The sequence below is a fragment of the Empidonax traillii genome, unplaced genomic scaffold (assembly GCF_003031625.1).
Source record: "Empidonax traillii isolate 1590-97213 ecotype Southwest subspecies unplaced genomic scaffold, ASM303162v1 scaffold455:size476776, whole genome shotgun sequence".
Classification (NCBI taxonomy): domain Eukaryota; kingdom Metazoa; phylum Chordata; class Aves; order Passeriformes; family Tyrannidae; genus Empidonax; species Empidonax traillii.
In genome coordinates this window covers 105,876-131,319 of record NW_020955648.1, presented here as the reverse complement: position 1 = coordinate 131,319, position 25,444 = coordinate 105,876, and the positions used below count along the sequence as shown (strand labels likewise).

The 25,444-nt window shown below is 57.3% G+C and overlaps 1 protein-coding gene across 4 annotated transcripts in view; it reads right to left on the bottom strand.

Annotated features, from left to right (window-relative positions):
* The window catches only part of CAMK2A (calcium/calmodulin dependent protein kinase II alpha), a 34,408-nt gene extending 9,173 nt beyond the window's left edge, over positions 1-25,235 (bottom strand). Inside the window, exons 1-14 of one of the 4 annotated variants that reach the window (XM_027895315.1) lie at positions 24,967-25,235; positions 19,240-19,334; positions 16,387-16,446; positions 12,598-12,652; positions 12,283-12,348; positions 10,720-10,792; positions 10,239-10,341; positions 9,622-9,705; positions 8,930-9,024; positions 8,423-8,545; positions 7,789-7,872; positions 6,420-6,462; positions 4,644-4,684; positions 101-133 (exon numbers count right to left, since the gene is read on the bottom strand). In XM_027895315.1, the coding sequence (XP_027751116.1) occupies positions 101-133; positions 4,644-4,684; positions 6,420-6,462; positions 7,789-7,872; positions 8,423-8,545; positions 8,930-9,024; positions 9,622-9,705; positions 10,239-10,341; positions 10,720-10,792; positions 12,283-12,348; positions 12,598-12,652; positions 16,387-16,446; positions 19,240-19,334; positions 24,967-25,028 (1,017 nt within the window). In that variant the 5' untranslated portion in view covers positions 25,029-25,235. The remainder of the gene's footprint in view (positions 1-100; positions 134-4,643; positions 4,685-6,419; positions 6,463-7,788; positions 7,873-8,422; positions 8,546-8,929; positions 9,025-9,621; positions 9,706-10,238; positions 10,342-10,719; positions 10,793-12,282; positions 12,349-12,597; positions 12,653-16,386; positions 16,447-19,239; positions 19,335-24,966) is intronic. The other 3 variants (XM_027895314.1, XM_027895317.1, XM_027895316.1) reach the window with 3 other exon arrangements.
* Positions 25,236-25,444: the final 209 nt, after the last annotated feature.

Genomic DNA, 25,444 nt, shown 5'->3' with positions numbered 1-25,444 from the left:
CCTTCTTCCCTACCCCGAGGTAACTTCCAAAAACGGGGGAAGCTGGAACATGTGGAGAGGCCCAGCAATATCGGCATTGAGGAAGACGAAGGACACTCACCATTAACTGAACGCTGGAACTGGACTTTCTTTTCTGGAAAAACAAGGAGAAGAGATGGAACAGGAAGAGACACAGAGTGAGAAAGGCTGAGAGCAGCACATGAGAGGCAGCAGCTCCTGAGCCCCCTTCTTGGTCCTCACGGAGGGGCAAACGAAAGGCGCAGGGGGGCAACGTGTTGTTCCTGTGTGGACGTGCCGCTGGCTGCAGTGCTGGTGGTGCCATGCCAGTTCCCTCCCCGTGTTCCTGCCAGCACCTTTCTCTCCTGACCTGCCACAATCTCTGTGGTTTCTCATCCCAAGCATTTGGTTAGTCCAAAAGGGAGTCTGGTGGCTTCATGACCAGCCCAGCAATCTCACAGGAACAGGAGTGGGATGCTGAAAAGCTAAGGCAGCTCCATCACAGCCCTGTGCCCAGTGTGAATGCCATACTGACTTCTACACTCTGGATCTGTTCTGGGTGCATCTGCTGATGGCACTGACTAGTGTGGAGACATCCCATTAACTTTGGACCTAGACCAGTACTAAGCTGGCTGTTTTCAGGCCTTGCTGCTCGACCCTGCAAGGCATGCATACTGTGTGGGAAGCTGTCCTTAGCAAGGATCCAGTGCTTTAAATCAGGACAAGTCTCCTCCAAAGAGAAGACCTTACACATGCACATTTGCCTCTATCCTTGATCACTACCACTAGGGTTTAAGGTTTTTGGGTTGGATGACCCCATAGCCATCCTTCTGCTTGCAATCCCAAACTACTTCTGGACTCTCCTTCCCTGATGTGCTCTGTTCCCCATCTCCATTTTTAATTTAGCCAGGGGACAGAGGGATGTGCTTGCTGACCTCATACCCTTTCAGCACCTCTGGCTCCCAGGGAATGAGTGCCAGTGGGTGTCAGGGAACACTGATGTGCAAAAATCAGTATCTGCAGTGCCAAATAAAGTGTTGTACCAGCATATTTAACAAGGCACCAGCTGTGCCTGCCCTGTGAGGGAAAAGCAGCACACACTGCACAAATCTCCTGGAAAAGTCCATGGAGTGACCCATTAGGGTGCATGGGTGGGCTGCAGGGTAAAAGCTGCTGATATCTCTTCCCCCTTTTCGATCTTTTGACCTCCTAACTGGCTCCCACCAGCATCCTCACTGAGTTTCCCCCTCTGCCAGTGCAGCTCTCCCTTCCCTCCCATAGAATCAGGAAAACACAGAATGGTTTGGGTTGGAAGGGACCTGAAAGATCATCCAGTTCCTAGACCAGGTTGCTCCAAGGCCCATCTAACCTGGCCTTGAACATTTAAAGGGATGGGGCATCTGTGGCTTCTCTGGGCAACCTCACCACCCTCACAATAAATAATTTCTTCCTTATATCCCATCTAAACCTGCCCTCCTTCAGTTTATAGCCATTCCTCCTTGTTGTAGCACTCCATGCCCTTGTTCAAAGTCCCTCTCCAGCTCCCTCATAGCACTTTTAGGCTCTTGGTCCTACGTCAACACTCGCCTCTCCTTCACTGAAACAACAGATGTCCTAAAGGGCAGAGTGAGCTGTGGTATTTCAGCAGGAACCTCACGGGAAAGGGAGCTGCTGGAGCTGGGCTGTCTTCAGGAAGGGCTGACAGCTTCTGCTACCCAAGGACATGAAAACTGCAGAAGTTTCAGACGCAACAGAATGCAACACAAAGCAGTGACCGCGTCGAGTCTGGACATACAGGAACAGGATGCGACACGGGGCAGTGAGCTCGTTAATTTAGGACGGGACAGGATGTGACACGGGGCGGTGATTCCATTAGTTTACAATGGGACGAGATGTGACACTACACAGGGCAGTGAAGGTATCATAGCTGATGGGACCAGAGGACCTCCCACAGACCCCAGAGCAGAGCTCAAGGGGGATTTTTGGTCCCATGAATGCTTTTAGTAGGTGAGGAACCTCCTCAGGAACGTGAATTCCAAGCCCTCTGAGCCTGGGCTAGCCCCATGCTGGTGCTGGAGGGCTGTGTGGACAGGCTGGAGAGCAGCACCAGCTGCCTGCTGCCCACCAGCACAGCCCTGGGCAGGAAAGGCAAGGGTGGCTGCCTGGGACCTGCCTGCTCTCATGGGGATGGTCAGTCCAGCATGTTACTCCAAATGGAGGCACAACTCTTCCCACAGAGAACCACATCACATGGCCTGACTTACAGCCCGGATCTGAGCAGGCAGGACCGTCCCCTTCCCACCAGCCCAACCACCCCAGGCAGGCCTCCAGGCTCCTGCCTCACTTTTCCAGCAAGATGGAAAGAAATGAACACTGTTCAGCAAAGTCCTGATATCTGCTGGCTGCCCATGGTGGGCTATTAAAGCTTGACCCACAGCCCCCAGCCTCCCTGTGCCCCCACGAGTGGGTTACACTGCAGGTCCCCTCAGGCTGAGCGTGGGATGAGAGGTGGGGATGGTTATGTTGAAGGTGGCCAATGCAAGGAAGCTGTTGGGAATGAGTTTGCCTCTACCTTGTCTTCTCCTCCCCTACCTTCCTGGCCATCTAGCCAGGCTGTCTCACCTCTACTTGTTGGAAAGGGAGCCATAAAAAAGCAAATTCTTTCTCCAGAGCTTGTTCACCATCTTGAGAGGAGTGTTGGCTGGTAGACTGCCTCGGAATGAAGCCTCATGATCTGCTCCCTGCTCACCAGTGAGGGCTGAGGATGCAAACCAGCCTCTCTGATCCTGCTCTGAAACCAGAATCTCCTCGCCGAGTTTCACTGATGAGCCAGAAGGCTCTTCACCAAAACTAGCCATTTTGCTACAACAGCAAGTGCCCCTTTTCCCAGGACAAAGCTACTTTGAAATCCAAGAGGGAGCATCATTAGCAAGTTGGACTGGCAAGTGGTCTTCTACCACAACACAGAAATTTAGGCTGTCCCCTTCTGCTGGAAAATTAGACTTGGGACAATGCCTGATGAAGCCTCTCCATCCATTAATCTCTCATTTTAAAGCTTAAAAATGCATCTTCTTTGCTCTCACCTGTGCTCCAGCAACCAAGGCAGCTCTACCTGTGCTGTCACTTCTCAAGTGACTCTCAGAAGCAGCTGGGACCTCAGAGCAGAAGAGAACAGGCCAGCAATGGCTGGCAGATGGGTTGTTGTGACTCCCATGGGATCTGCCCGCACCAAACCAAGCAATCCCGTTCTGGGAGTCTCGTGCTAACCTGACACCATAGCCCAAAGTAATGTCCTCTGAGAGCCATCCAGGCATCAGCTCCATGCTGCAGAGTATCACTGCATGGATAGGACGGTCTGTTGCAGAGCTGAGCCCAGGTTGGGAGGGTTGTGAGTGGTCTCAGTCCTTGTAGGCTTGTCCTGTCCCAGCTGCTGGATCTGGGAGGACTGGGAGAGAGACATGCCATTCCTAGACCCCTGGCTCCACTGACCATTTGGACTGAGTTGGGAAGAAGCTGGCTGAGGGCTCTGTTCTTCCAAAACCCTGCACCCCTCATGGTCCAACCGTTCAGTCTCTAGGAAAGGGCGGAAAAAGGTTCTCTAGGTTCTCCCAACGATGGGTCCCTATGGAAGAAGGAGAGCAGCCATTCTGCAGTTGGGCTCCCAAAGTTCTGCCTGATGATGGAGGATGTCACCACACCAGCTCTCCTCTGCTGAGTGATTCCTTGTATTCACGAAGGGAACAGGTAAGGAGAAAAAGGCCCTCACATGGACCATTCTTTCCTGCAGGAAGAGTGACAAAGCTCAATAGCCACTGCTGTTCACACATCTCTGTGTCACTAGAAGAAGCTGCTCAGCAGCAGGATTTTGATGCCTCCAGTAGCCACCTTGTCCTGGAGAAGAGTTGTGGCCCCAGATTAAAGGGATAGACAAATCTGCAGGCTCTGCAACCCAAGAAACAAGATCCACCAAGCACCAGCTTGTTTTCAGAGCATCACTAAGCCATTTGCTCTGTCAAGTATCACCATGTTCCTTTGCTGTCTGCACCGGACAAAGGCGACTGGCAGCATTGCTGAAGGGGTTAAAAGCACCCATGTGTCACCCAGCAGCACATCAGCCCTTGGGACAGGATGGGACAGGAACTGGGGCCCGTCCCACCAGCGACAGCGGAACACACGCTGAGTGAGCAGGAGACGAGGCTGCCCCTCTCTCCAGGTGGCTGCTGTTGGAGCCGTGGCTCTGGGCTGAAGAGCTGCCTCCCCCTGTACCCTGTCCTGGCCCAACCTCTGCCTCTCCCCCTCCCTGGGGGTAGCGAGGGGCCAAGCGCATTTTGCAGGCAATGAAACAGCTGTGAGTTCCCCCGGTGCACCCCTCCAGCAACAACCGGCGGTGCTGCAAAACCTCCTGCGCACCGCCTGCCCTGGCCGGTGGCACGGGGACACACCAGGACAGCCGGGCCAACAGCTGCCCTTTAAAGTGCAGGGTGTCTCAGGGGCTGCCGGCATGGCACGGAGACCCCTGGCACAGCACGGGGATCCCCACTGCCAGCAAGGCACGGAGACGCTCCCCACCAGCATGGCACAGAGACCCCCACCGCCGCCCAGCTGCTGAGGGGCGGGCAGGAGAGGGCAGCGGGGAGGGGGCTTACCTTCACGCCGTCATTCTTCTTGTTGCCACCACTTTTGCCTCCTGGAGAGAGGAGGAAGGTGATTAGGAGAGCCAGGCAGGGCACCACGACCAGGAAGGCGAGGAGCAGCAGCATCGTGCCGGGCGGCGGGACCCCGCGGGACCGGCCGGTGGGCTTCGTTTCGTCCTCTCTCCAGCAACCCCCGGCGCAACTCGTGGGAGCTCAGGGGCGACCTTGCCGGCACCGTCCCGTCCTGCCCCGGTGGCTCTCGGCCAGGGGCATGACCCGTCTCCCAACGTCACGCCGAGCGGTCGGGGCGGCTGGAGGGGCCGGCAGCGCTGTCCGTCGGCAGGCGGGCTCTGCCCGGGGGGTGCTGTTGACCCGGCGTGGTGCAGTGTGGAGGAATGGGCTGCCCGCCTGCCGCCCTCTAATTTTAGCCCCATGCTGCCGGGATCATGTGCTGCCGGCCCGCCGGCCCGACAGCTGCAGCCCACATTTTGACAATGATGAAAAGCAGGCGCCTTCCCCGGTGCCCACCCACCGCTGCCGGCACTGCCCCAGCCCCGCCAGGCCGCACAAGCCACCCCACTGCCACTGCATCCCCGGAGCAGGGTGGCATCGGTGGAGCTCAGCGCCGTGCGAGACCTCGCTGTCGCTCCTGGGCAGGGCGCACTGGTTGAGCCCTTGGGCCGTGCGTGGGACGGACAGCACGATGAGAGAGACGCTTTTGAATTTCCTGCCCTTTGATGCTTCCTGTCCACCGCCTTCCCCGGCGCGGGGCTGACACCGGATCCCCCCAGCTGCTGGGCTCCTCCAGCCCCCCTCCACAAGTGCTAAATGTGTCAGCACGATCCCCGCGCGACAAATGCAGATACCAGCCCTGGCCACAGCCCTCTCCCCGAGCTTGCCTGGCACCCCTGCCCGCCCGCCGCACCTGACACCCAGGGCGCCTCAGCAAAGCACCCTGAAACACCCGTCTAACCCCAGGCAGCTGCCACCAGCAGGCTCAGCGGCTGCAGGGCTTGGCTGGTGTGTCCCAGCACTGCAGCAGCGCTGCAGGGACATTCCCAGCGCTGGGGAGGGCTGGAGGTGACAGCAGGTGGATGAGCTCTGTAGTCACATGGCCCCCTTTGGTTCCGTGCCTGGGAATCGCCTGTGAAATCCCATCTGCGGCGAGGTGTCCCCAGAGGGAACAGCTCTCGGTGGGGGCACTGGGGCAGAGGGGCTTGTGGCTGTGCTCAGACCTCTCCAGGGCACAGGCTGGGCTGCCGTGCTCAGTCCTGTCTCCCATGCAGCCCTCGGGATGTAGTGAGGCACAAAGAGAGTGGGGAACCCTGCAGGATCTTCCACCTGCTTGGGGAGAGACCTGAGGGATCCTGCTGCCATCTGCCTGCAGTGGCACCCAGGGATGTGTCTGACATTCCCAATGCAGAGGATGCTCTCCCTGAGCCACAGACATCTCCAGGAGGACACAAAACCAGCAGCTTGAGCTCTGGCTGCCCCCAGCGCCTGCATCCCACCCCAACACAAGCCAGATGGTTGGGCTCATATAAACCCCTCCACCATTGGGGATCACTGCACTTCAGCCAGACACCTTTCCTCTTGCATCCCACACCAGATGCCAGCTTGGAGGTGCCAGGTGACCTTCCCTGGAGGACAACCCAAAACCACACATCCCCAGGCTGCAATCTCAGTCTCCCCTTAACACTCAAGGCAAAGCCAGGTCTCCAGGAACCCTACGGATTTGTCCTGGGCACCCTGTAAGACAAAGAGATGAGTCCCAGAGACGGCACCTACCGGAGAAGTTCCTGGTGGCCAGCATGGTGGTGAGGATGGCTCCCTGAAAGACAAGGAAGGCAGAAGGAAGAGCGTGCTGGACCCCAGCTCCCCACACCCTGCTGCTCCCCCCATCCTTGGGGGCGGAAAACCCTGCTCAGCACCTGTCCCCCACCTGGCTGGACGGAAACTGGCCCACGGACTGATATTCTCCTCCTGCCATCAAAAGCAGCTCTCAATACCCAACTCCACATCACCAGCACCGGGGCATTGGGTTGCACTCTCTGAAGCTGCCTTCCCTCCAAGATTAAAGGGATATTAAATATCTGCGGGGCACTTTTCAGTCTCATACTACCCTGCCCTAGATGTAGCACAACCCCACTGACCGGGGCCGGCAGCTGGTGGCAAAGGGACCCACCAGGAGCGGAACCGGATTTAATTGGGATTAAAGCTGTGCTAGCTCAGAGCAGCAGGGCAGGGATTGCTCATGGGAGCCACGCAAAGATCGTCACTGCAAAACAACATTCGTAAAAATCCTTCCCTTTTTCCAGCTGAGTCTTCTAACTAGTTGCTCAGCGTATAATGTGATTACTTTGGACTAATTGCTTACAGTAATGGATTACTATTTGGAAGCGTATGCCTGAACTAATTTGATTACTTATCTAGCAGAAAAGTAATAATAGTTTATAGCCAGTTTCTTTGCTTGATAATCTTGTTAGTAGCCTGCAGCTGTACTGTTCTGTGCCATGCCGCATTCAGGCCTGGAGCACTGATGGCTCTGGCTACAACACAGGCCAGAGCTGTCCTGCTCTGTGCCTCCAACTCCGGAGGAGGCATTGTGATTCCCAGAGCCCATTCCCAGTGCCAAGCTGCTGGCTGAGGCTGAGGAGCACCTGGGAGATGGGCGCTTCAGGCAGGTGCTCCAGCTGGAGATAGTGACTACAGAGGGGGTCCAGGCTGTGGCACGTGACAGCATCGGAGAAGGGAAAGCCTATGGGGCTGCTGGTGTGGGTGAGCTTTTTGCTTTTCTATGGATCGCTTTATTCTTGGCCGTCAGGCAAAGGGTCTCACTGTCCCTCTTAGACCCATGTCCTGCCCCAAAGAGGAGCTTTCTTGGCACAGAATCCAGAGGGAAAGTGCTTACTCCAGCGTCCAGTGTGACTCTGCTTTCCTTCACTGCTTCCTTTCTCTGAGCACTTGGGAACCCCAGGCAGATGAAGCCACCACTGCACTCTGTCTCTTTTGCCTTCTTCACAACGGGGCCCCCAAATGCCCATCGCCCCCATACTGCTGCCCAGGGACACCACCCTGTCCCTTCCCACACAGAGAACAAGCCCGCCCGTGACCCGATCGTGCATTTTGAAGGCAGCTTGGACAGTGTGGGAGTTACCTTCAGCTTCCTCCGGGCATTGAACTTCTTCAGACAGTCCACTGTCTCCTGTCTGTGCATGCATGACGCCACGGTGGCACGGTGCTGGGGGGAGAGAGACCTGGCTCAGAGCAGAGCCGGGGGGAAAGGGCTCCCCCAGCCCTGCTCTCACATGCACACACACGTGTGCGATCTGCCATGGCCAAGGCACGGGCCAGGGCTGCCTGCAGCAGCAGCAGCAGATAAAAGTTTAATGGGCAGTGGGAGATTGAAGCTGTGGAGTCAGCAGGATCTGCTCTGGTGGTGGGGTTGCAGGAAGAACTGGCTGCCCACAGAGTTAACCCCTTGACTGACCAGCCACATTCAGCAATGTGCTCAGGATTTACACATGTGGGGTCCCAGGGTTGAGCCCACAGACTCCTCCTGCCTTTAGGAGCTGATTCAGAGAGAGAACCAGCAGCCAGAGCAGTGGGATGAAGTGAAGGGTAGGGGGATTGCTGCGGGGGTGGATGAATGGATGGACGGATGGATGGACAAACACAAGGCTGCTCCCATGACCTCTGAGGAAAAGCCCCCCAGTACAGTGTGAGGTGTTCCCCCCTTGTGAGCCTCCACATCTCTACACCTTCAGCCCCAACCAGAGTGTCAAACTCACCGATATCCAGGGGTGCTTCAGAGCCTCTGCTGCCGTGATGCGCTTGGACGGGTTTATGGTCAACATCTTGTTGATAAGGTCTTTTGCTTCTGGAGTCACTGTGTCCCACTCAGGGGAGGGGAACTGCCAAAGCAAAGGGACCAGGATGAGGGATGGCAGGAAGGAACGGAAGGAGCAGAAGCCCCTTTACATTTGGGTTGGTTCTCCTGCTGCTTGGGGCAAGCTGGAGAGATGGTTGTACAACAGGAGAGAGCAGCCAGGTGGAAAACTGGAGAGCAGAAGTGGAAGAAGAAAGTTGGAAGGCCCAGGAGAAGACCCGTCTGTCCTGCAAAGTGGCCCTGAAACATGCTAATGTGTACATCCTCTGTGACAAGGGCAGAGGGAAGAGCCTGGCTCCCGTCTGCCTGAATTTGGCCAGGTTTCTCTTCCAGAGCAGCAGGTTGTAAGGCAGGGACAGCAGGAGAGAGGGTAGACTGTCAAAAGGGAGAACAAGACAAACCCACTCACATCATAAGCCCCAGCCTTGATCTGCTGGTAGAGTCGGTGCTGGTCTTCATCCCAAAAGGGTGGGTACCCAACCAGCAGGATGTAGAGGATGACGCCTGCCAGGGGAGGAGATGGAATCAGTGTGAGAGAATTCATTGCTGGGGGTAGGAGCAGACCCTGCTTGGGGATTGGTCAAACTCAAGCAGAGAAACAGAAATTAGGGAAACATGAGGATTTGCTCGCTGATTAAAAAGCAAAAGGCTCATTGGTGGATCCATCTCTGTGCTGACGGTCTCTGGCTGCCACATGCAGACCCTCCAGTGGGTGACCCGGCAGGCCTGGGTGATGCCTCGTCCCCACTGTGGGTGGAAAAAGGCTCCCCTGCAGCTGCAACTGCATGGAATCATTGCCTGACTCCACCAGCACCTCAGGGAAGAGAGCCTGCATCTCTCCTGACTGGGAGCTTTGGGTACATAGGAAGGGGGCTGATCCTTCAGAGAAGGGTGCTGCTGAACCGGGAGAGAGGGTGCTGCTCCGGGGACAGCCCAGGGTATTGTGCCACCTCTTGGGTAAATCCTCCACCCTGACATCCCTGAGATGTGCGTGGCAACTACAGCTGGGGTCATGCTGGATGAACAGCCTGCCTCATCCCGCCCAGCCCAGCCCAGCCCATCCCAGCCCGCTCCCGGCATTCCATCCCCTGTCTGACTTACCACAAGCCCACAGGTCCACGGCTTTGCCATAGGGATCCTTCCGGAGCACCTCAGGGGAGAGATATCCCGGGGTGCCAGCGAAACCTGCGACAGACAGCCCATCACACCCTGCAGGCAGCAGCCCCCATCCCCACACAGCTCACCAGCAGTGACTGGTGCCCAGCCAGGAACAGCAAGAGCCAAGAGTCCTGGCACATCCTGACCCGGTGGGACAGGCCAGACACCTCTGTGAGTCCTGAGGGCAGAGCAAACTGTGGCTTTCTGCTACAACCGAATTCCAGGACAGTGCATAAGGCTGGAGTGCTCTGATGAGCACCTCCAGCACTTGCAAGAGGCTTCCCTCCCCCTGGTCTGCCCCGTTGCCGGTTTGTCCATCTCACCAGGACATCTTGGTGAGTCACAGAGTCCCTGAGGAGTTGTTTGCCTCTGCCCTGGATCAATGCTGGGCTGTTTCCAGGGACACAGCTAGAGCCATCAACCTCCTCACCCCACCCACTGTGCCTCTTGTGCTGCTGGGACGCTCCCATAACCCGGGGCTCAGGTCCTGGGGGTGTGTGTCCGACCTGGAGCCCCCCTGATCAAACATGCCAAGGAAAGTTGGAGAATGCCCCACTCACCAAACCATGCTTGCTGGTCCCCCTCCACCTCGATGGCAAGGCCAAAGTCAGCCAGCTTGACGGCAGCACCCTTCAGCTTGGATGCCAGCAGCAGGTTCTCGGGCTGCAGGAGGAGATGGGGCTTGGAGAGGAGTGAAAGACCCGCCAGGGGCTCCCCTATGGATGGGGGGACCTTCCCAGCACAGCAAGGAGGAAAGTCAGGGCTCTGGATGTGCTTCCCAACTGCATTGCCCTGCTGTGTGTCCTGGTGTCCCTGGTATCCTTAGAGAACCATGGACTTCAAGGGCCTCCCTACCCCTCCCCTCCTTTGTGTTGTTTCACCCCGGAGTTGGTCTTTGCTCTGTGGCTTTCCCAAAGCCCTACACGTGTTCCTCCCTGCTGTTTCAGCAGCCCTGGAATACTCTGGGCATTGCTCCACAGGGTTTTGCATCACAGATGGGGTCCCCCATCCTCCCACAGGCACTCCCCCTGCAACTCCTACCTTCAGATCCCGGTGAACCACCCCCATCTGGTGGCAGTGCAGGACAGCCTCCAGGATCTGCTGGATGCAGTGGCTGTGGGAGAGAGGAGAAAGCTCACACAAGTGGCCGGTGAGGCAGAGTTTTGTCAGACACTTCTATTCCACAGCATTTCACCCCTCTGACCCCCTCCCTCACCAAAACCCACACACGTGTGGGGAGCAGTTCTAACCCACTAAGACCCCACCAGAGCTGCTGCATACCCACTGATGGGTGAGCAGGAGCATGAGGGCTAAAGCTGAGCCTCTGGGATCCCCACTGGAGCAACACTGGAGTGTTGGGGGGGGAGCTGGAGACCATCAGTAGAGCCACAATGCCAGCCCAGATCTGGTCTCCAAACGCAGGCAGAGCAGATGTGCTCTGTGTAACCTTTGCTCCAGCCCCATTTCCCTGCTCTGCTCTGATGCAGGCGGCCCTTGCTGTGTCTGCTTACTTTATATCTAGTTCATTACATCCCAGCTCTGCTGCGTGTGTGAGACAGGAAGGGAAGAAGACAGAGGCGATGATCGCTTTTACTCCAAAACAGCTTGCATGCAAGGCAGAAGGTCCTTATTTACATGTAGTTTATTTTATTTGTATGACACTAATAAGTGGATGGGTTGTAAGTGGATTCAGTGCAGGCAGCCCATTAAATGAGACTGCTCTCTGCTTAGAAATAAAGGATATTCTCATGCAGAGAGGTACTGTAGAGCTTACCACCCTTTTGGACACATAGGTACAGGCTATGCCTAGCCTGGGGGCAAAGCCAAGAGGCACAGTGATATCTGGAGATTAGAGAGGGACAAAAAAATGAGGCTAATGCTGTCCCCTGGCTGAGCTGCAGGGGCCAAAAGGGTGGCTGAAATGGGGCCCAGCCCCCTGGCTCTGCAGCAGGGTACCTGGAAAGTGCCAGAGGGAGCGTGGGAGAGAGCAGAGCTTGAGCACATCCTCCCACCCAGCCTGTCTTGCCTGCTCCTCCTCAGTGCTTTCAAGTGCTAAATGCCAGAGAAATGCTTGCAGATGGCTGGAATGCAGCTCCAAGGGGAAGGGGTGAGGACTGTGGGGTGTCCATGTTATCATGGCCCTGGCTGGGCACCAGTCTGGTGTTGGGCTTCCCCTCTGCATGCCTGGACAGCCCCGGTGCTCCCAGACCAGGGAAACCCAATGTGCTCAGCCCAGGGAGCCCCAACAGCCTGCTCCTTTACAGGGAGGTCAGATGTGGGCTAACCCATCATTCCAGGCGAGGAGGATGCTGCCAGCGATGGCTGGGAGCCATCTGATTTGGGGAGGAAACCAGCCCCAAGGTAGCACATGCACTTCTTGGCACAGGAATTGAGTGAGTTAAAAAGAGCATTTTTGGAAGTCTTTTTTGCACCACAGTTCTGGTTTATGAGTATGTGTTGCAGGAGTGGCTGTAAAACACCTCCCAACATGGAAGGAGCTCATGCTGCAGAAAGCCAGACGTGTAGGACCCCGGGAGGGAGCAGCTCTGGGGAGAAGGGGATGTAATCTGTCCCCTCCACAGCCCCACGTGTGTCTGTGCTCACCTGGCATCCGCTTCGCTGTAGTACTCCCTGGCCACAATGTCCTCAAACAGCTCCCCACCAGTGACCCTGGGAGAAAACAGGGGGAGCTGGATTAACTGACAGCACATTTGGCCCTGGCAATCCCTCCCCAAAATGTTCCTTGCATGGCAGGAGAGTCGGGGGTGCAGGACAGGGACCTGCCCTCTGCCCGGCTTGGGGAACCCAAGCTTGGTTCCAGCCCTGTGGGAAGGGCTCGGGTGAGGTGGAGGGTGTGTCACCTCGGGTGGAAGCACGGAGCTGGCAGGGGGTCAGGGGGTGCATTGAACCATTACTCACAGGTCAAATATCAGGTAGTGGTGGCCCTCTTCAGAGATGCTGTCATGGAGCCTCACTGCAGCAGAGACAGAAGGGTTAGGGGGTACACCTGGCTCCCACCCTGCTCCCCAGGAATGCTTTTGCTCCCCTCTGGGCACAAGCAGGAGCTGGGGAGGGGCACAGGCAGGGCTATTCCTCCTCCCTCCTCTTCTTGCTATTGCCACTGGCTGGGTGAGGGTCCTTGCTCACCAGGGCACCCCAGCCATGGCCCCAGCCTGGGGCAGTGGTGAGAGGCTCAAAGGTCACATCCAAATTGGGGACTGCCCAGGGCTGTGTCTGGCTGAGGTTCCGGGCAGCTGCTGGGCTATCTTGGGCACTGGGCAGGCTGCAGGCATGGGTGTCCCCAGCCCCAACAGGATTAGTGCCTGTGCACAGGGAGAGCTCAGCAGGGTGCTGGACTGACAGCCTTGGCACCCACAGGGCCCTTTTTATTTTCTGCTCATGACCTTCCTTTTCTCCTTGGGAATCTCCGTGGGATGAGTTTCCCGTCTCCTGGAATCTCACACTGCTCGTCACACTGAGGGGCACCCTCTCCCCTCGTGCACACCTCGCCAGACACAGCCAGGTACAAATCTGTCACCCTGCAGCTGTGTGCTGGTTATTCAGGCTCAGATCACAGTTTAGCAGGCAGGTGTGCAGCAAACAGAAACAGGTAGGATGGATAAACAGAGCCTGGTCCAGTATCCTCTGTCCCCCACCTCATATTTTGTTTGATTCCCCTGAGGCTGGAAATACTTAACCTTTCCTCTCTCTCACCTGGTTTCAGCCCTATACAACTTTCAACATCTTTGAGAATGTTAGGAATCAAGGAGGAAAAAAAATAAATAAAGTGAGTGAGTTTGTGGGAATTTTTACTTCTAGACCCTTTCACTGCATCTAAATCAGCTGAGCCCTATATGGAAACATCCTCCAGACTCAGTCTGAGCCAGGGGAGATAACAAGCCCCATCGCTGAGCACAGATAATGCACTGTATTGCTCTTATCTCCCAGGCCAGCAAACACCACTTTTCTGGTCCTTCTCCTGTCTCCAAGCTCCACAGGCAGATCCAGCAGCTGCCAAGACCACGCTGCCAGCAGTGGCACTCCACCCAGCCAGGGCACAGGGCAGAGGAGGTCTCATGAGCTGGGCACCATCCTTCCTCTTTGTCTCTCTTGTGATCCCGATTACTGACACAACTTGTTCATCTTACTTCCCAGTTACCCTTCTCCACTGCTGGCCTCTGCAGACATCCCCTGTGCTCCAACACCTGTCTGCTCTGTTTTTCTCTGAAAAAAATCCTAGCTTTTCTGCCTTTCTCTGCTGAAAGAGACGTAATTCCTCCCGTTTCATCTCGCCTGGGAGGGATTTGGGGGTATCACAGCTGGGATCCCACAGAAGCCAAAGCGTTCTCAGGGGATCCCCCTGTGAGTAGTGAGTTTGATGCGGATGGGTCCAGTGTAATCACAAACAGATGGTCCAGATACGTTCCTTGCTTGGGGAAGTCCCAAAGCCTGTGACTGCCAGGAGCCAAGGAGGTATAAGAGGGAGCAGCTGCTCTAAATATAACCTGATCCTACAAGTATCTGTTACTGACCATAGTCAGAGAGAGCTGCACTGGCCAAACCACTCCAGCTCAGTGCTGGGAGCCAAGGCAGGAGCAGGACACAGTTTTGGGACTGAGAGTGGACAACAGGTACCTGGAACTGAAACCGCATGGCTGCGTGCAGCCAAAGTTTTCCCAATAAAGCAAGACTTCCCTGAATGGAAAAAAATCTTTGGGAAATCACAGCTCTCCTAATCCATCAGCCAGTACTGTGGATGCACTGCAGGATCCTGGGGACCTAGACCTGCCCCCAACTGCCTGTGCACGGCTTTCCATGTGAGGCATTCCAGCAGGCACAGTGCAGAGCACAGACTGGTTCCTCCAGGAACTGCAGCGTGGCTTTCTGGTGGGAAATGGAGGGACCCCACGGGTTTTCATGGGAGATGGAAAGACCCCATCTCGCTGCACGGAACGAGGGAGAGGACAGTGAAGCCCTCGGCAGCTGGGGTGCTTCTCCCAGTGAGGGCTGGAGAGGGTTGTTCTGTCTCATGCCAGCAGCAGTGCCTCCTCTTCCTCATGCCAGGCTGCTCTGCAGCGGCACAGCTCGTTCCAGCTCCCGGGTGGGTAATGAGCCGCCTTTGCTGCACGGAAGGGGAGCTGCGAGCCCAAGTTTCCAGGCAGCAGGAGCAGTGGAGGGGCGTGAAGGGAAAGAGGGTGTGGGGTGGAGAAGAGCCTCCTGGGTATAAATAGCAGCGGATTGGGCTTGTTAGCATCTCATGCTGTTAACCCCTTCAAGCCCTTGCAGCAGGGATGCTCTGAGCCTGCCAGGTCATGGCCAAACAGCAAGGGGTGGTGCAGGGGTGGGGGGCAAGGCACAGGAAGGGGTCAGATGTTTCTGTCCTCAGAAACCTTGCCAGCTCCACTGGCAGGTGATGGAGAGGGAAGGGAAGAAGACAGCCACAGGGAAAAGCTGTGGCCAGGCCAGGAAGCTGGGCAGCTCCAGCTGCACGGCCCAGCTACCATCCTGTGGGTCTCATGGGGGAAGTCCTCTGGTTTTAGTATTTCTTGCTATTCATGCATTTGCAGTGTGTCCCCTCCACGTCTCAGCAATCCCTGCGTGTATTTTGGTGCAAAGGGGATGCTGGACTTCCCAGCAGGGCAGCTCCTGGTCCTGCCTGAGCAGAGGCTGGGGAGCCCTGGGGGGTCCGTCACCCCGGCAGTGCAGGGGAGACTCGCCGTGCAGCTGCGTGCCGAGACAGATGGAAGTTGACAGTCCTTTTTCAAACTGAAACATTTATGGGACAGGAGCCACATGGTTGGTCCCAGAGGCCCTGGATCTAGCTCCCTGGATCTGCTGCAGCAGCTCCTGAGGAAGGACGGATCCAGGTCACCAGAGCAGTGAGGGGGCCAGGGAGAAGCTCAGCCACAGGGGAACCCTCCCAGCTCCTGACTGTAAGTTGACAGGGCTGCAGAAACCGCCAAAAGCTTTCCCCAAAGCTGCAGGATCTCACTGGGGTCAGCACATCCTGGGGTGCAGCAGCAGAGGGAAGAGGGGGGTTCATCCTGACTGTCCACAGGGACCAAGAGCCCGCATCGGCATCGCTCTCAGGGATGGAGTTTGGGATTTTTTTTTTTTTTTTTCCTGCAGCTTTTTCCCCTCCCCTCTCTCTCTCTCTCCTTCTGGCCTATTTTTGTCTTTTGCAGGGGCTCAGGAGTTTTCCTGAAACAGCTTTTCCGAAGGAGGCTACTCTCAGATGGACGGTCGGTGGGAAAGTCTTCGCTTCCCCCCGCCATCGCTCCTCCCACACGCCCCGCGCTGCTGCTGCCGCTCCGAGCTGCAGCCGCTTTTTGGAGCATGCAGAGCAATACCGCACCCGAACGGGGGGAGAGCAGTAAAAATAGCCCTTTGCAGCCTCCTGAGGCTCCTCTTCTCCCTGAGGGAGCTATGGCCAAGTGGGTTAGGCAGGACCTACTTCAATCCCCCCATGCCTGCTGGGGGTCTTTCTGTCCATGGCCCCGTTTGAAGACGGTGCTTCCCGCGAGGAAGAGGAGGGACGGCCGTGCCACCGAGCCCCTCTCCTCTGGGATGGAGGCCGGAGCACGAGGGACGAACAAACAGTCCATGCTGCTGCAGGCAGGGCTGGATTATTGATGGGGACCCCCTAGCCCCGGCTGGGGCACGGGAGGGCAGGTGGGCAGTGGAGCCCCAACAACGGGGTGTGCTTACCGATGTTGGGATGCTTCAGGAGGCGGCAGATCCGGGCTTCTCGTTCCAGCTTCTGGTGATCTGAAAGAGGCAACGGCCCTAAATTAGGATCTGAGGAAAGGACTCAACTGCCCTCAGCTTCTGCTGGGCTCTCAGAGGAGCTGCCAGCATAGGAAATCTGGGGGGCAAAGCAGCTGGCAAAGAGAAAACCCATCTTTTTTTTTTTTTTTTTTTTTTTTTTTGCTTAAGGATAGCAGATCTGGGGTTGTGTTCAGCATCAGGGCCTGATGGGTGCTATCCCAGCACAGATGCAGCCCCCAACAAAGCCCCTAGGCACTGATGCCATGGGTGGTCCTGGGCTTGGGATGATCCCTTGCCCTGTCCTCTCCCTCCTCTTAGCTGAACAGTCTCTGATCACCTCCCAGATATCCCAGATTTGCTTGGGTTATCCCTGCCAGCAGCACTGTTCCCTTTTCTCCTATTTTTCCAGGCACAAGTAATCAGAAGGGACATTTCTGTTGCTGATGGTACAATTTGAGCAACCCAATGACCAGTGAGAGGTGTTGGGCTGAAATGGGGCTACAGGCTTTGCTCCCTGTCACCATCACCAGCCATTCCACATCAGGACTTTGCTCTCCTGCAGTGCAAAACCCTGGCTCTGCAAATGTGCTTTGCCCTGGTGCCTGTCTGCAAACAGGCAGCTCAGGTCCTATTCCTCAGCTTTTGGCTTGGGAATGTGAGACAAGGGAGCTCTGGGTGAAGCAAGTTGAGCTGAGCCAAAAAATCCTCCACCCTGGGGCAGCTCAGAATGAATCTGTAAATCGTTTTTGTTTCTTCCTCTCCATTTCTGCTCACACCTGACCCAGCCATCCTGCACGGAGGTGCCTGTCTGGAGGCATTTTGTGCTAGCAGGAACTCAGCAGCCAGGACAAGGGAGGATATAATTAGGGCTGCTTGTCTCTCGGTGTTATCGCTGCTCCCTTGCAGGTTCACACCCCAGAGTCTCGCTCTGCATCAAACCAAACCTGGATGCCTCCGACCGCTGAGATGTGAAGGTGATACAGCCCCTTCTCTGTGGGGCTGGAGCCTTCCCCAGGGCTCGGTATCCACATCCAGTGGGAGGGTCAACCCCAGGCTTGGAGTGAATTTTGCAGCCTGTGCTGGGGTCCCAGCTGAAGGCTGGGACAGGCTCCATGGCCTCGTTCAGCTCCCCCCCGTTTTCCCCAATGGGGCACAACCTTCCCAGGGTGGGATGGGGTGACAGGAAGAGGTTGGGGTTTAGGCTTTTGTTTTTCACAACTAAAGTCCATTGTGGGATGGATGACAGGGATGGGCTGGAGGGACAGTGAGGCAAGCAGTTCTCTGGGGAAGTGACCCATGGCCACAGTTCCTCTCCTATCCCACAAATCCAGCTCCCGCCTGCACCCAAACCCCATTTCTCCTCCAAGACTTTCTCTCCTGCTGGCCCCTCTGTGTCAGCAGCCAGGAGGATGTCTGAAGAAAAAGGCCATGGCTGGAGATGTTTTGCAGCTTCTTTCACTTTTCCCCACTTCTCTCCTCCCAGCCTTCCCCCCCTTTGTGTTTGGCACAGCCAGTGGCACATCCTCATGGGACAGTGGCTCCTCATGCCCCTTTGGGGCTTGTCCCAGTCTGGGGAAGCGCCAGCACTGCAGAAATGGGAGTTCCAGATCATTAGCAAAAGCAGCTGGTGATTTCAGCTGGCGGAGCAGGGAAAATAACTTGGGCCAAGTCTCGGCAGGGGGCAGATGGGCACAGAGCCACTGCAGGGACAGCACAAACCCCACCAGAGGGTGGAGAGGGGCAAACTGCCTGAGGAGGTGCGTGGAGGCAGGAGAGAGGGGGGTGGCTCAATCTGCTGCTTCAGGCAGCCCTGAAATCTGGGAGGCATTTTCTGCCCACCCTGCTGCCAGCTGGGGTACATGGGCAGGAGCCAAGAGCTGAGCCCAGCACGGCACACTCTGCCCAGAGCCCAGCCCTCAGCCTCAGAGGAAGAGATGGTCCACGTCCCAGAAGAGGGGCAGGGGTCAGTGCTGGAGGAGCTGGAGAGGCTCGGTGTCGGCGCTGTGCCACTTCAGCAGCATGGTGGGAGGGAGATTGCAACACGCTGGTTTAATTCCAGGTCAGAAAGGAGCTTGTCACCATTTTCTGCATTTCAGTTTTGCCTTCGGAGGTCAGCAGTGGCAGCAGGGACAGTCACTGAGGGAGGTTAATTAAACTCTCCTGGCAGGGTGCTTGCTCCCGGCACCCATCCTGCACTCCCGGCAGCCAGGGAGGAGCTGGAGTGGGGACACAGCATCTGCTGCCCCATCCTCTCCATCCTCCTCATCACAGCTCCTCTGCCACATTCCCGGGGGCAGAGGGGACCGTGCCCTGGGGCAAGGGCTGGCTGATGCTTTGCTGGCTCAGCTCAGCCTCACTTCAAGGAACATCCAGGATAGACCCACCAGGACAGACCCACGGGCACCTCTTCCAGCAGCAAAAAGCCAACCTGCTCCCCCAGAGTGATTAACCAGATGGCAGCGAGGGGTGAGGGTCCATCTACAGTTAGAAATGAAGTCAAACCCCCACTTGAAAGGACATTTTGATTTCATTGATGTAGGTATATGAGTAAGAAAACCTGAACCACTGAGAGTGGTCAGTGAGGGCCCTCTCAGAAGGTGATGCTCCCGAAATAACTGTCCTACCCAGTGCTTGGAGCTGGCAGTGGTCTGGCTCGCTGCAAGGCTGTAACCAGCATTTTGCTGCAGAGTGTTGGCAGATCTCAGGAACAGAAATGGTGTCCTGTGGGACAAATTCCCCGCTCTGTAAGCCCTGGTTGCCTCTCACCTCCCCAGGAACACCCCCAGCACCTACCTCGAGCAGAGAGCTTCTTGGTGTTGATGATCTTGGCTGCATACTCTTGTCCTGCCAACACCTTCACGCATCTCCGGACAATGGAGAAAGCGCCCCTGGGAAGAGAAGAAGCCACAGGGAGAGGTCAGGGGTGTGGTGTGGGCAAGGGCACAGCTCAGCCCTGACATAGCTGTGGGGCGAGAGGCAACCACAGGCTCAGGGGTGGGAATGGGGATGAGAATGGGGATGTGGGTGCTGGCTGGGGAAGGGACTTGAAGAAAACGTGGAGGGATCTCAGTCAGCTTTCCTTGCACCACTCTCCTTAGGGGATGACGGGTGCAGGCACATGCAGACCTAGGGGTGAATGTGGGATTCTTCCCTCTGTGCTTCTCTGGGACACTCCAGGCATTGTGCACCTTTACTCCTCTTCCTCCAGCTCTGCCCTACCTGTCTGCAGGAGAGAAGGGGCAAGGATTTACAGGGGGCACTGGCTCCTGAGGGACACTGTGATGGCTGCGGCTGCCACAAAGCTCTTGGCCACTTCAGCCTGCGCAGCTCAGCCTGGTCTAGACCTTGCAGTCACAGCAGCACTTGGCAGCTGTGAGCACTGCCAGGTCCTCCCAGCTGCAACTCTGCCACCCAGGCAGGGATAGCCCAGGGGACCCTGCGAGCAAGGACCCCTGGAGCCAAACTGGGCAGGGGCGGATGCTTCTGTGCCTTGCACACACATGAGCCAACATGCAAGGCTCTCCTGGGGCCTGGCAGGCAAATGAGCACAGGTGCTTGGGACACTGCAAAGACTCCCCTCTGCCCCCGTACCCCGAGCCCTGCCAGCTCGTGGCAGCGCCAGTGCTGGTATGATGCTGGGAGCTGCGGCACTGCACACACACACACACACACACACACACGCACAAGCGCTCCAGCCATGCTGAGCACAACCTTTGTGCCAGGTTCCCTTTCCTGCCAAACCTTTCCAATCGCTAAAATATCAACTATCAAAAGCAATCCCACCTCCCTCCCCACCTTCCCGCCACTCCCCACCACCCCGCTCCAGCTCCCTGCCGAGGAATAAAAGGCCAAGGGCTGGCGAGCAGCGGCGGATAATTGATTTTACTGGTGGGGGCGGGTGGAGACGGGCAATTTGGGTTTGAATGTGATCTTTAGGAGAGCAGGCAAGCAGCGGGTGCAGAGGGATGGGGATAGGACCCCAAGCAGAGCTGGCAGCCCACGCGCCCAGCGCCGCCGCGCAGAGCATCGCTCACGGCACGTGCCGGGCAGGAGCCGGGGGAACAGCATCCCGGTGCTTCCCAGCTTCCCTGTTTAGTCCTGGCTGCTGAAAGAGCTGAGCTGCTGATATCTCTGAATTCTGTCGGGAGGGAGAGGGGGAGATTAATTGGAAAGGGGGGGCAAAGTGCTTCATATCCAACTTGCCCTGGGTTAGAGATCAGAGCCATCAGCAGTCCTGCAGTGCTGCTCTCCCCATCCCGCTGGGAACACGAGAGTGTGTGGGGTTTGCAGGTTCCTGTAGATCCCTAGGACTCATATTCTTTATTTTTTTTTCCTAAAGACGTGTGTGATGCTTTTGCAGTGGCAGGATAGTCTGCAGCAGGGATGCCCCCCTTCCCCAGCTGGGGGTTCCTGCCCCAGTCACATGGTTTCACTGCAGAACCCAACATGAGGTTGGAGCGACATAGATGTCCCAGATCCACTGGAGGCTGGGGAACCCCAGCCACTCCTGGTCCCAGTGCCCACAGCCACTTACTCATCTATTTATTGGAACTGAATGGCGAAAAAGAGGGAGCCATGGGAAGTGGGATAAAGCAGCTGTGATGGGGGAGCACAGGGTTTCATGTGCACAGCTGCATTCCTGGCTTTTGCGTTCCCCAGACCATTCTAACAGAAACCAAATGTCTGTTTGTGGTCTGTAAAGCACAGTCAAGACCCTGTGATCCTAGAGGGTGGGTGGAACATGGAGCACTGGAAGCAGATGCAGAACACCCTAGGGTACAGGACACTTGTCATAGCCCCATCCTAGTTCCAGTCGAGTCCTTCAGTGGGTCTGCACTGGCCAGGAACCCACCATGTTGGGTGTTTTAGCCCCATCCAGGCTCTACTCCCTATGCCAGGCTGCTCTCTTGTTTTTCAGCCCCATGTGGGATCTTTCCAGTCTAGGGGAAAAAAATCCCCCCTCGGCTCCATCTAAATCCAGCATCTCCTTCCCGGCAAAGGCAGGCATCCTCTTCTGCACCAGGAGCTCGTGAGGCTATGCAGGCAGCACTAGGGGTGCCAGGCAGGGAGCTCAGTCCTGTCTTGGTTCAAGAAACCCCTCTGGAAGGAAGGAATCGTTCCCTGCTCCCTGGCTGTGGACAGCAGCATGTGTCCCTTCCTTCCTGGGGCGACAGGCCTTTGGATGGGGATCACCACAACCCTGGTGGGAGCTGGGCCCCCATCTCTGCCTGGCTTGGATGGGACAGCATGTCCCAGTTTGAGCACAGGATGGGGACATCAGGCTACGTGGGTACAGAGCATGTCCTTGTCCCCCTGCCGGCTGCCAGCACAGGGCAATGCTGGACCCACAGCCAGCCCTGTCCCTGCAGCCTTGAGCCTTGGCACTGCTGAGTCCCAGCGCTGCAGCCTCTGCCCCTTGGTCCCCAGTCCAGGCATGACCCCATGCCTTGTCCCCATGGCCTCCCCCCCAGCCCAGGCAGTGGCTCTGCCACCGGGATGCTCCGCTTCCCCCTTTTTCACACCTTCCCTGCCAGCGCCCGGCTGTGCTGCTGCCGCCCTCCCTCTTCTCAACACCTCCTCCTCCTCCGAGGCATTTTAGCTCCTTTCTAGAGAGAAGAGTGTGGGCTGGGGATTTTTTGTTCCTCCTTTTTTTTTTTTTTTCCCCTTTTTAATAAGCCCCCTCTCCTGCAGCTCCAGGAGCGGAGGGGCTGATCGTAAGGCTCAGCACGGTAATTGTCTCCAGCCTCTCCCTGAACCTGCTGCGGGGGCGGATTTGGAGGCGCCGGTGGAGCTGTACTTCATGTTTGTCCTACTCTGGGGGGCCGTGGGCAGGATCTTCTCCCTGTCCCTCGCTGCTGTCCACCGCCCTCTGCAAGCGTGGGGGATCAGAGCAGCCCTTCACTTGCTCTGCTTTGCGGGGGCTGCTGCAGGAGCAGGTTTTCCCCAGCTCCGTGTCCCCCGCTTGGAACAGACGCCTTCCCACGCTTAGGAGGTGCAGGGATGTGCCAAGGGCTTGTGCTCCACGGAGCAGGCTCTGCAGACTCCTCTCCCCACCTCTGCCTGCCCCCAAAGCCCCGTCGTGGTGCTACCATTAGGTGTGTGGCATCTCAACCCCCACCTGCCTGGGCGTCAGGGCGGGTGACAGCCGAGGAGATGGCAAAGGAACAGGGTGGGCACAGCAGCCTGGCACCCACCACCCCCCCTCCTGCCAGCCAGGCTGGGGACACACCGTGTCCCCCCCAACAGCCCGCCCCAGTTCCTCAGGGACAGCAAACTCAAGATGGACCCTTTCTGCTCTGAATTCTTGCAGGATGCTGCTCCCTGTCAGGGTCTGGTGGGGGGAGAACCATTCTACCCACCCCTGCCAGGACACCCCCACCCCAAACGGCACCGGGAACGTCTCTCCGGAGGAGGAACGACACTTCTCTCAGCAAGCGGCTGCCGCAGCAGAGCAGAGGTGCGGCACTTCGCCCTGATTTCCCTCGCCAAGCCCATGAAGCGGAAATTTCCCCACGGGAAACCGCTGATTTTTGAATGTGCCAGGATGTGCTGGAAACCATCCCAGTGGAAAATCCCCAACCAGCCCCACAGCACCTTGGCTAGCCTGGTGGAGCCCTTAACTCGGGAACACACCTCAGCGCTGCGGTGGTACCTGCCCCCTTTGGTGGATGGAAAAGCCGTGGGATGCTCCGAGCTGGGGATGCTGCCCCCGAATCACCCTGGGGATGGGATGGCCAGGTGTGATGCTTACCGGGGCTGGTGAGCTGCTGCACCAGCTTTGCTCCTCTGTTTGTGAATTCATTAAAATGTATCTGTCCAGGTGGTTTTACACCACAGTGCCAGGCAATGCAGGCAAACCCTGAGCCTGGGTGCTCAGCCCTCAGTGTTGGCACCCACCCAGCAAAGCGTCACATCCCAGACACCTTCAGGAGCTCTCCCGGTCCTCCCGGATTGCTCCCGGCCTGCGAACTCCCTTCCACATCCCTGCAGCCACCTCTGCCCAGCCAGGGCCCCGCAGCCTCACTGCAGGCACTCAGCAGCCACTGTCTCCCCTGCCCAGCCCGTGCCACCACCACAGAGCCTCAGAGCCCTGGAAAGCCAAGAAAACTCTGGAAAAAGCAGGTCTCACATCCCACCTTGCAGCATCTCCCTGACGAGTGCACATCCCCATGTCCACAGTGCCAGCTGGGGCTGTCTCCACCACAGGGACCCTCTCCTCAGCCCATTCCTCCCCGCCAGCCCCTCACAGCCACCCTGGTGCCACAGGAATCGATGTGAGTATCCTGGGATGGGGGGGGGGGTGCACTCCCCTCCACGGAGCTGCACTTTGTAGCAGCACCCTGGTGCCATGGTTTGGCTGGGGAACGTGAACAGCAATCAGCCCAGCACAAAGTGCTCCCTGTCTCAGCCTCTCCGTTCCTCCATCTCTGCCCTCTCCTTTCTCCTTCGCCCCCATTTTCAGTGCCCACGTGTGTGTGGGCACACGGTTAGGCACAGGCTGCCCTGCACGCAGGGCTGCGGGGTCGGAGCATGTCCCTGTGCCTACGGATGGACACAGCTTCCCATCTGGAGCACAGGCACCAGCTGCCCAGCACAGGCACCCTGAGCCCGCCACCACGCTGCCAGACGCTCCGAGGGGACGGTGGCCACACGCCCCAGATTCACACACCAGCTCCAAAAAAATGAAGGCACAGGAAACCAAAACAGAGGCACACGCCTGCTCCCTCCTGCGCCCGTTTTACAGCCACACGCTGGGCGAGACGCGGAGCATCCCTCTGCGCGGAGATCCTGACATCCCCTGCTCCACCCTGGGGGGCTCGGAGCTCCCCGGGATTGCCTCGCCGTGCACAGGCGTTTCTGTTTGCACTCACTCACACACACGCACACACAGATCCAGGCACTCGCGGTCACACCCGGACCTGGGAGCTGAGCCCTCCCCGGCAGGAGGGTCGAGCAGGGCTATGGCTCACCCGCAGTGGGACAGGGGTAGGGGTGGGGGACATCTCGGGTCTATCCAAGCTATGCCAGGATTCTCTGGGGGCTGCCAGGCGGGCTGGGTCTCCTGCAGCACTAGTAACCCTGGTAAATCCATACAGAGAAATTCCCTAAAGAAATGCAAGGGGCGCCCCGCTGCTTTGGTCTTCCTCCTCGGCTGTCCCATCCCTCCTCCTGCCTGGGGAACTTCCCGAGGGAACCAGCAGCACCCTTTTCTGGGAGAAGCTTTTCCATAAAAGAGACAGTTGCCCTCTCCTCAGGCAGCTCCAGACTTCTGGGTGCCCCGAGCCCTCAGCCAAACACCCATCAGCAGCCCCTGAACTCAGGGAGGGACAAAGAGGCAGATCTGTGGCTGGCAGCCCCCATCCCTACACGAGTACCCCCACCGATCCCCACTGATCCCCACTGCATCCCTCCGTGCCCATCTCGTTTCCTCCATCTCCAGCAGTTCCCAGCACTGCCGAGGATCTTTCCCACCCAGGGAACAGCCCCGCTCCAAGCATCCCATACCCGTCTCCAACTTACTTGCCCAGTTCCTCAAAGAGCTGGTACTCCTCCGTGAAGCGATTGCAGGTGATGGTGGCCATCCCGAGGGGCTGGCAACGCTCCCTCCCCAGTGCAGAGTTTGGGGCAAGCAGTTCTTGTCTCGCTCCCTCCCTCTCCGTGTGCTCCCGGGGCTCTCTCCTCGCCGAGGTAAATAAGGGAATATGTTTGATTGACAAGCCCAGAGATAATGATGAGGGCAATTTGTCTTCTCAGCTTCACAAGCCTTCGTCAGCATCCCCGTCCCCATGGTGACCACCGCTGCCAGAAACGCCCTGTTTCTGTTGCCGGGGCAACTGCTTCCCAAACCCGCCGCCCTCCATGGGGACCATGGCCCTGCTGGGGACCCAGCCCGGGGGCTGCCCGGGGGTCACCCACCTGCTGCAGAGAGGGGGGGGGGAATGTCTAAAATACAACTATTAAAGGCAAATTAAGGGATGTGGCAGTGGTAAAATAATTG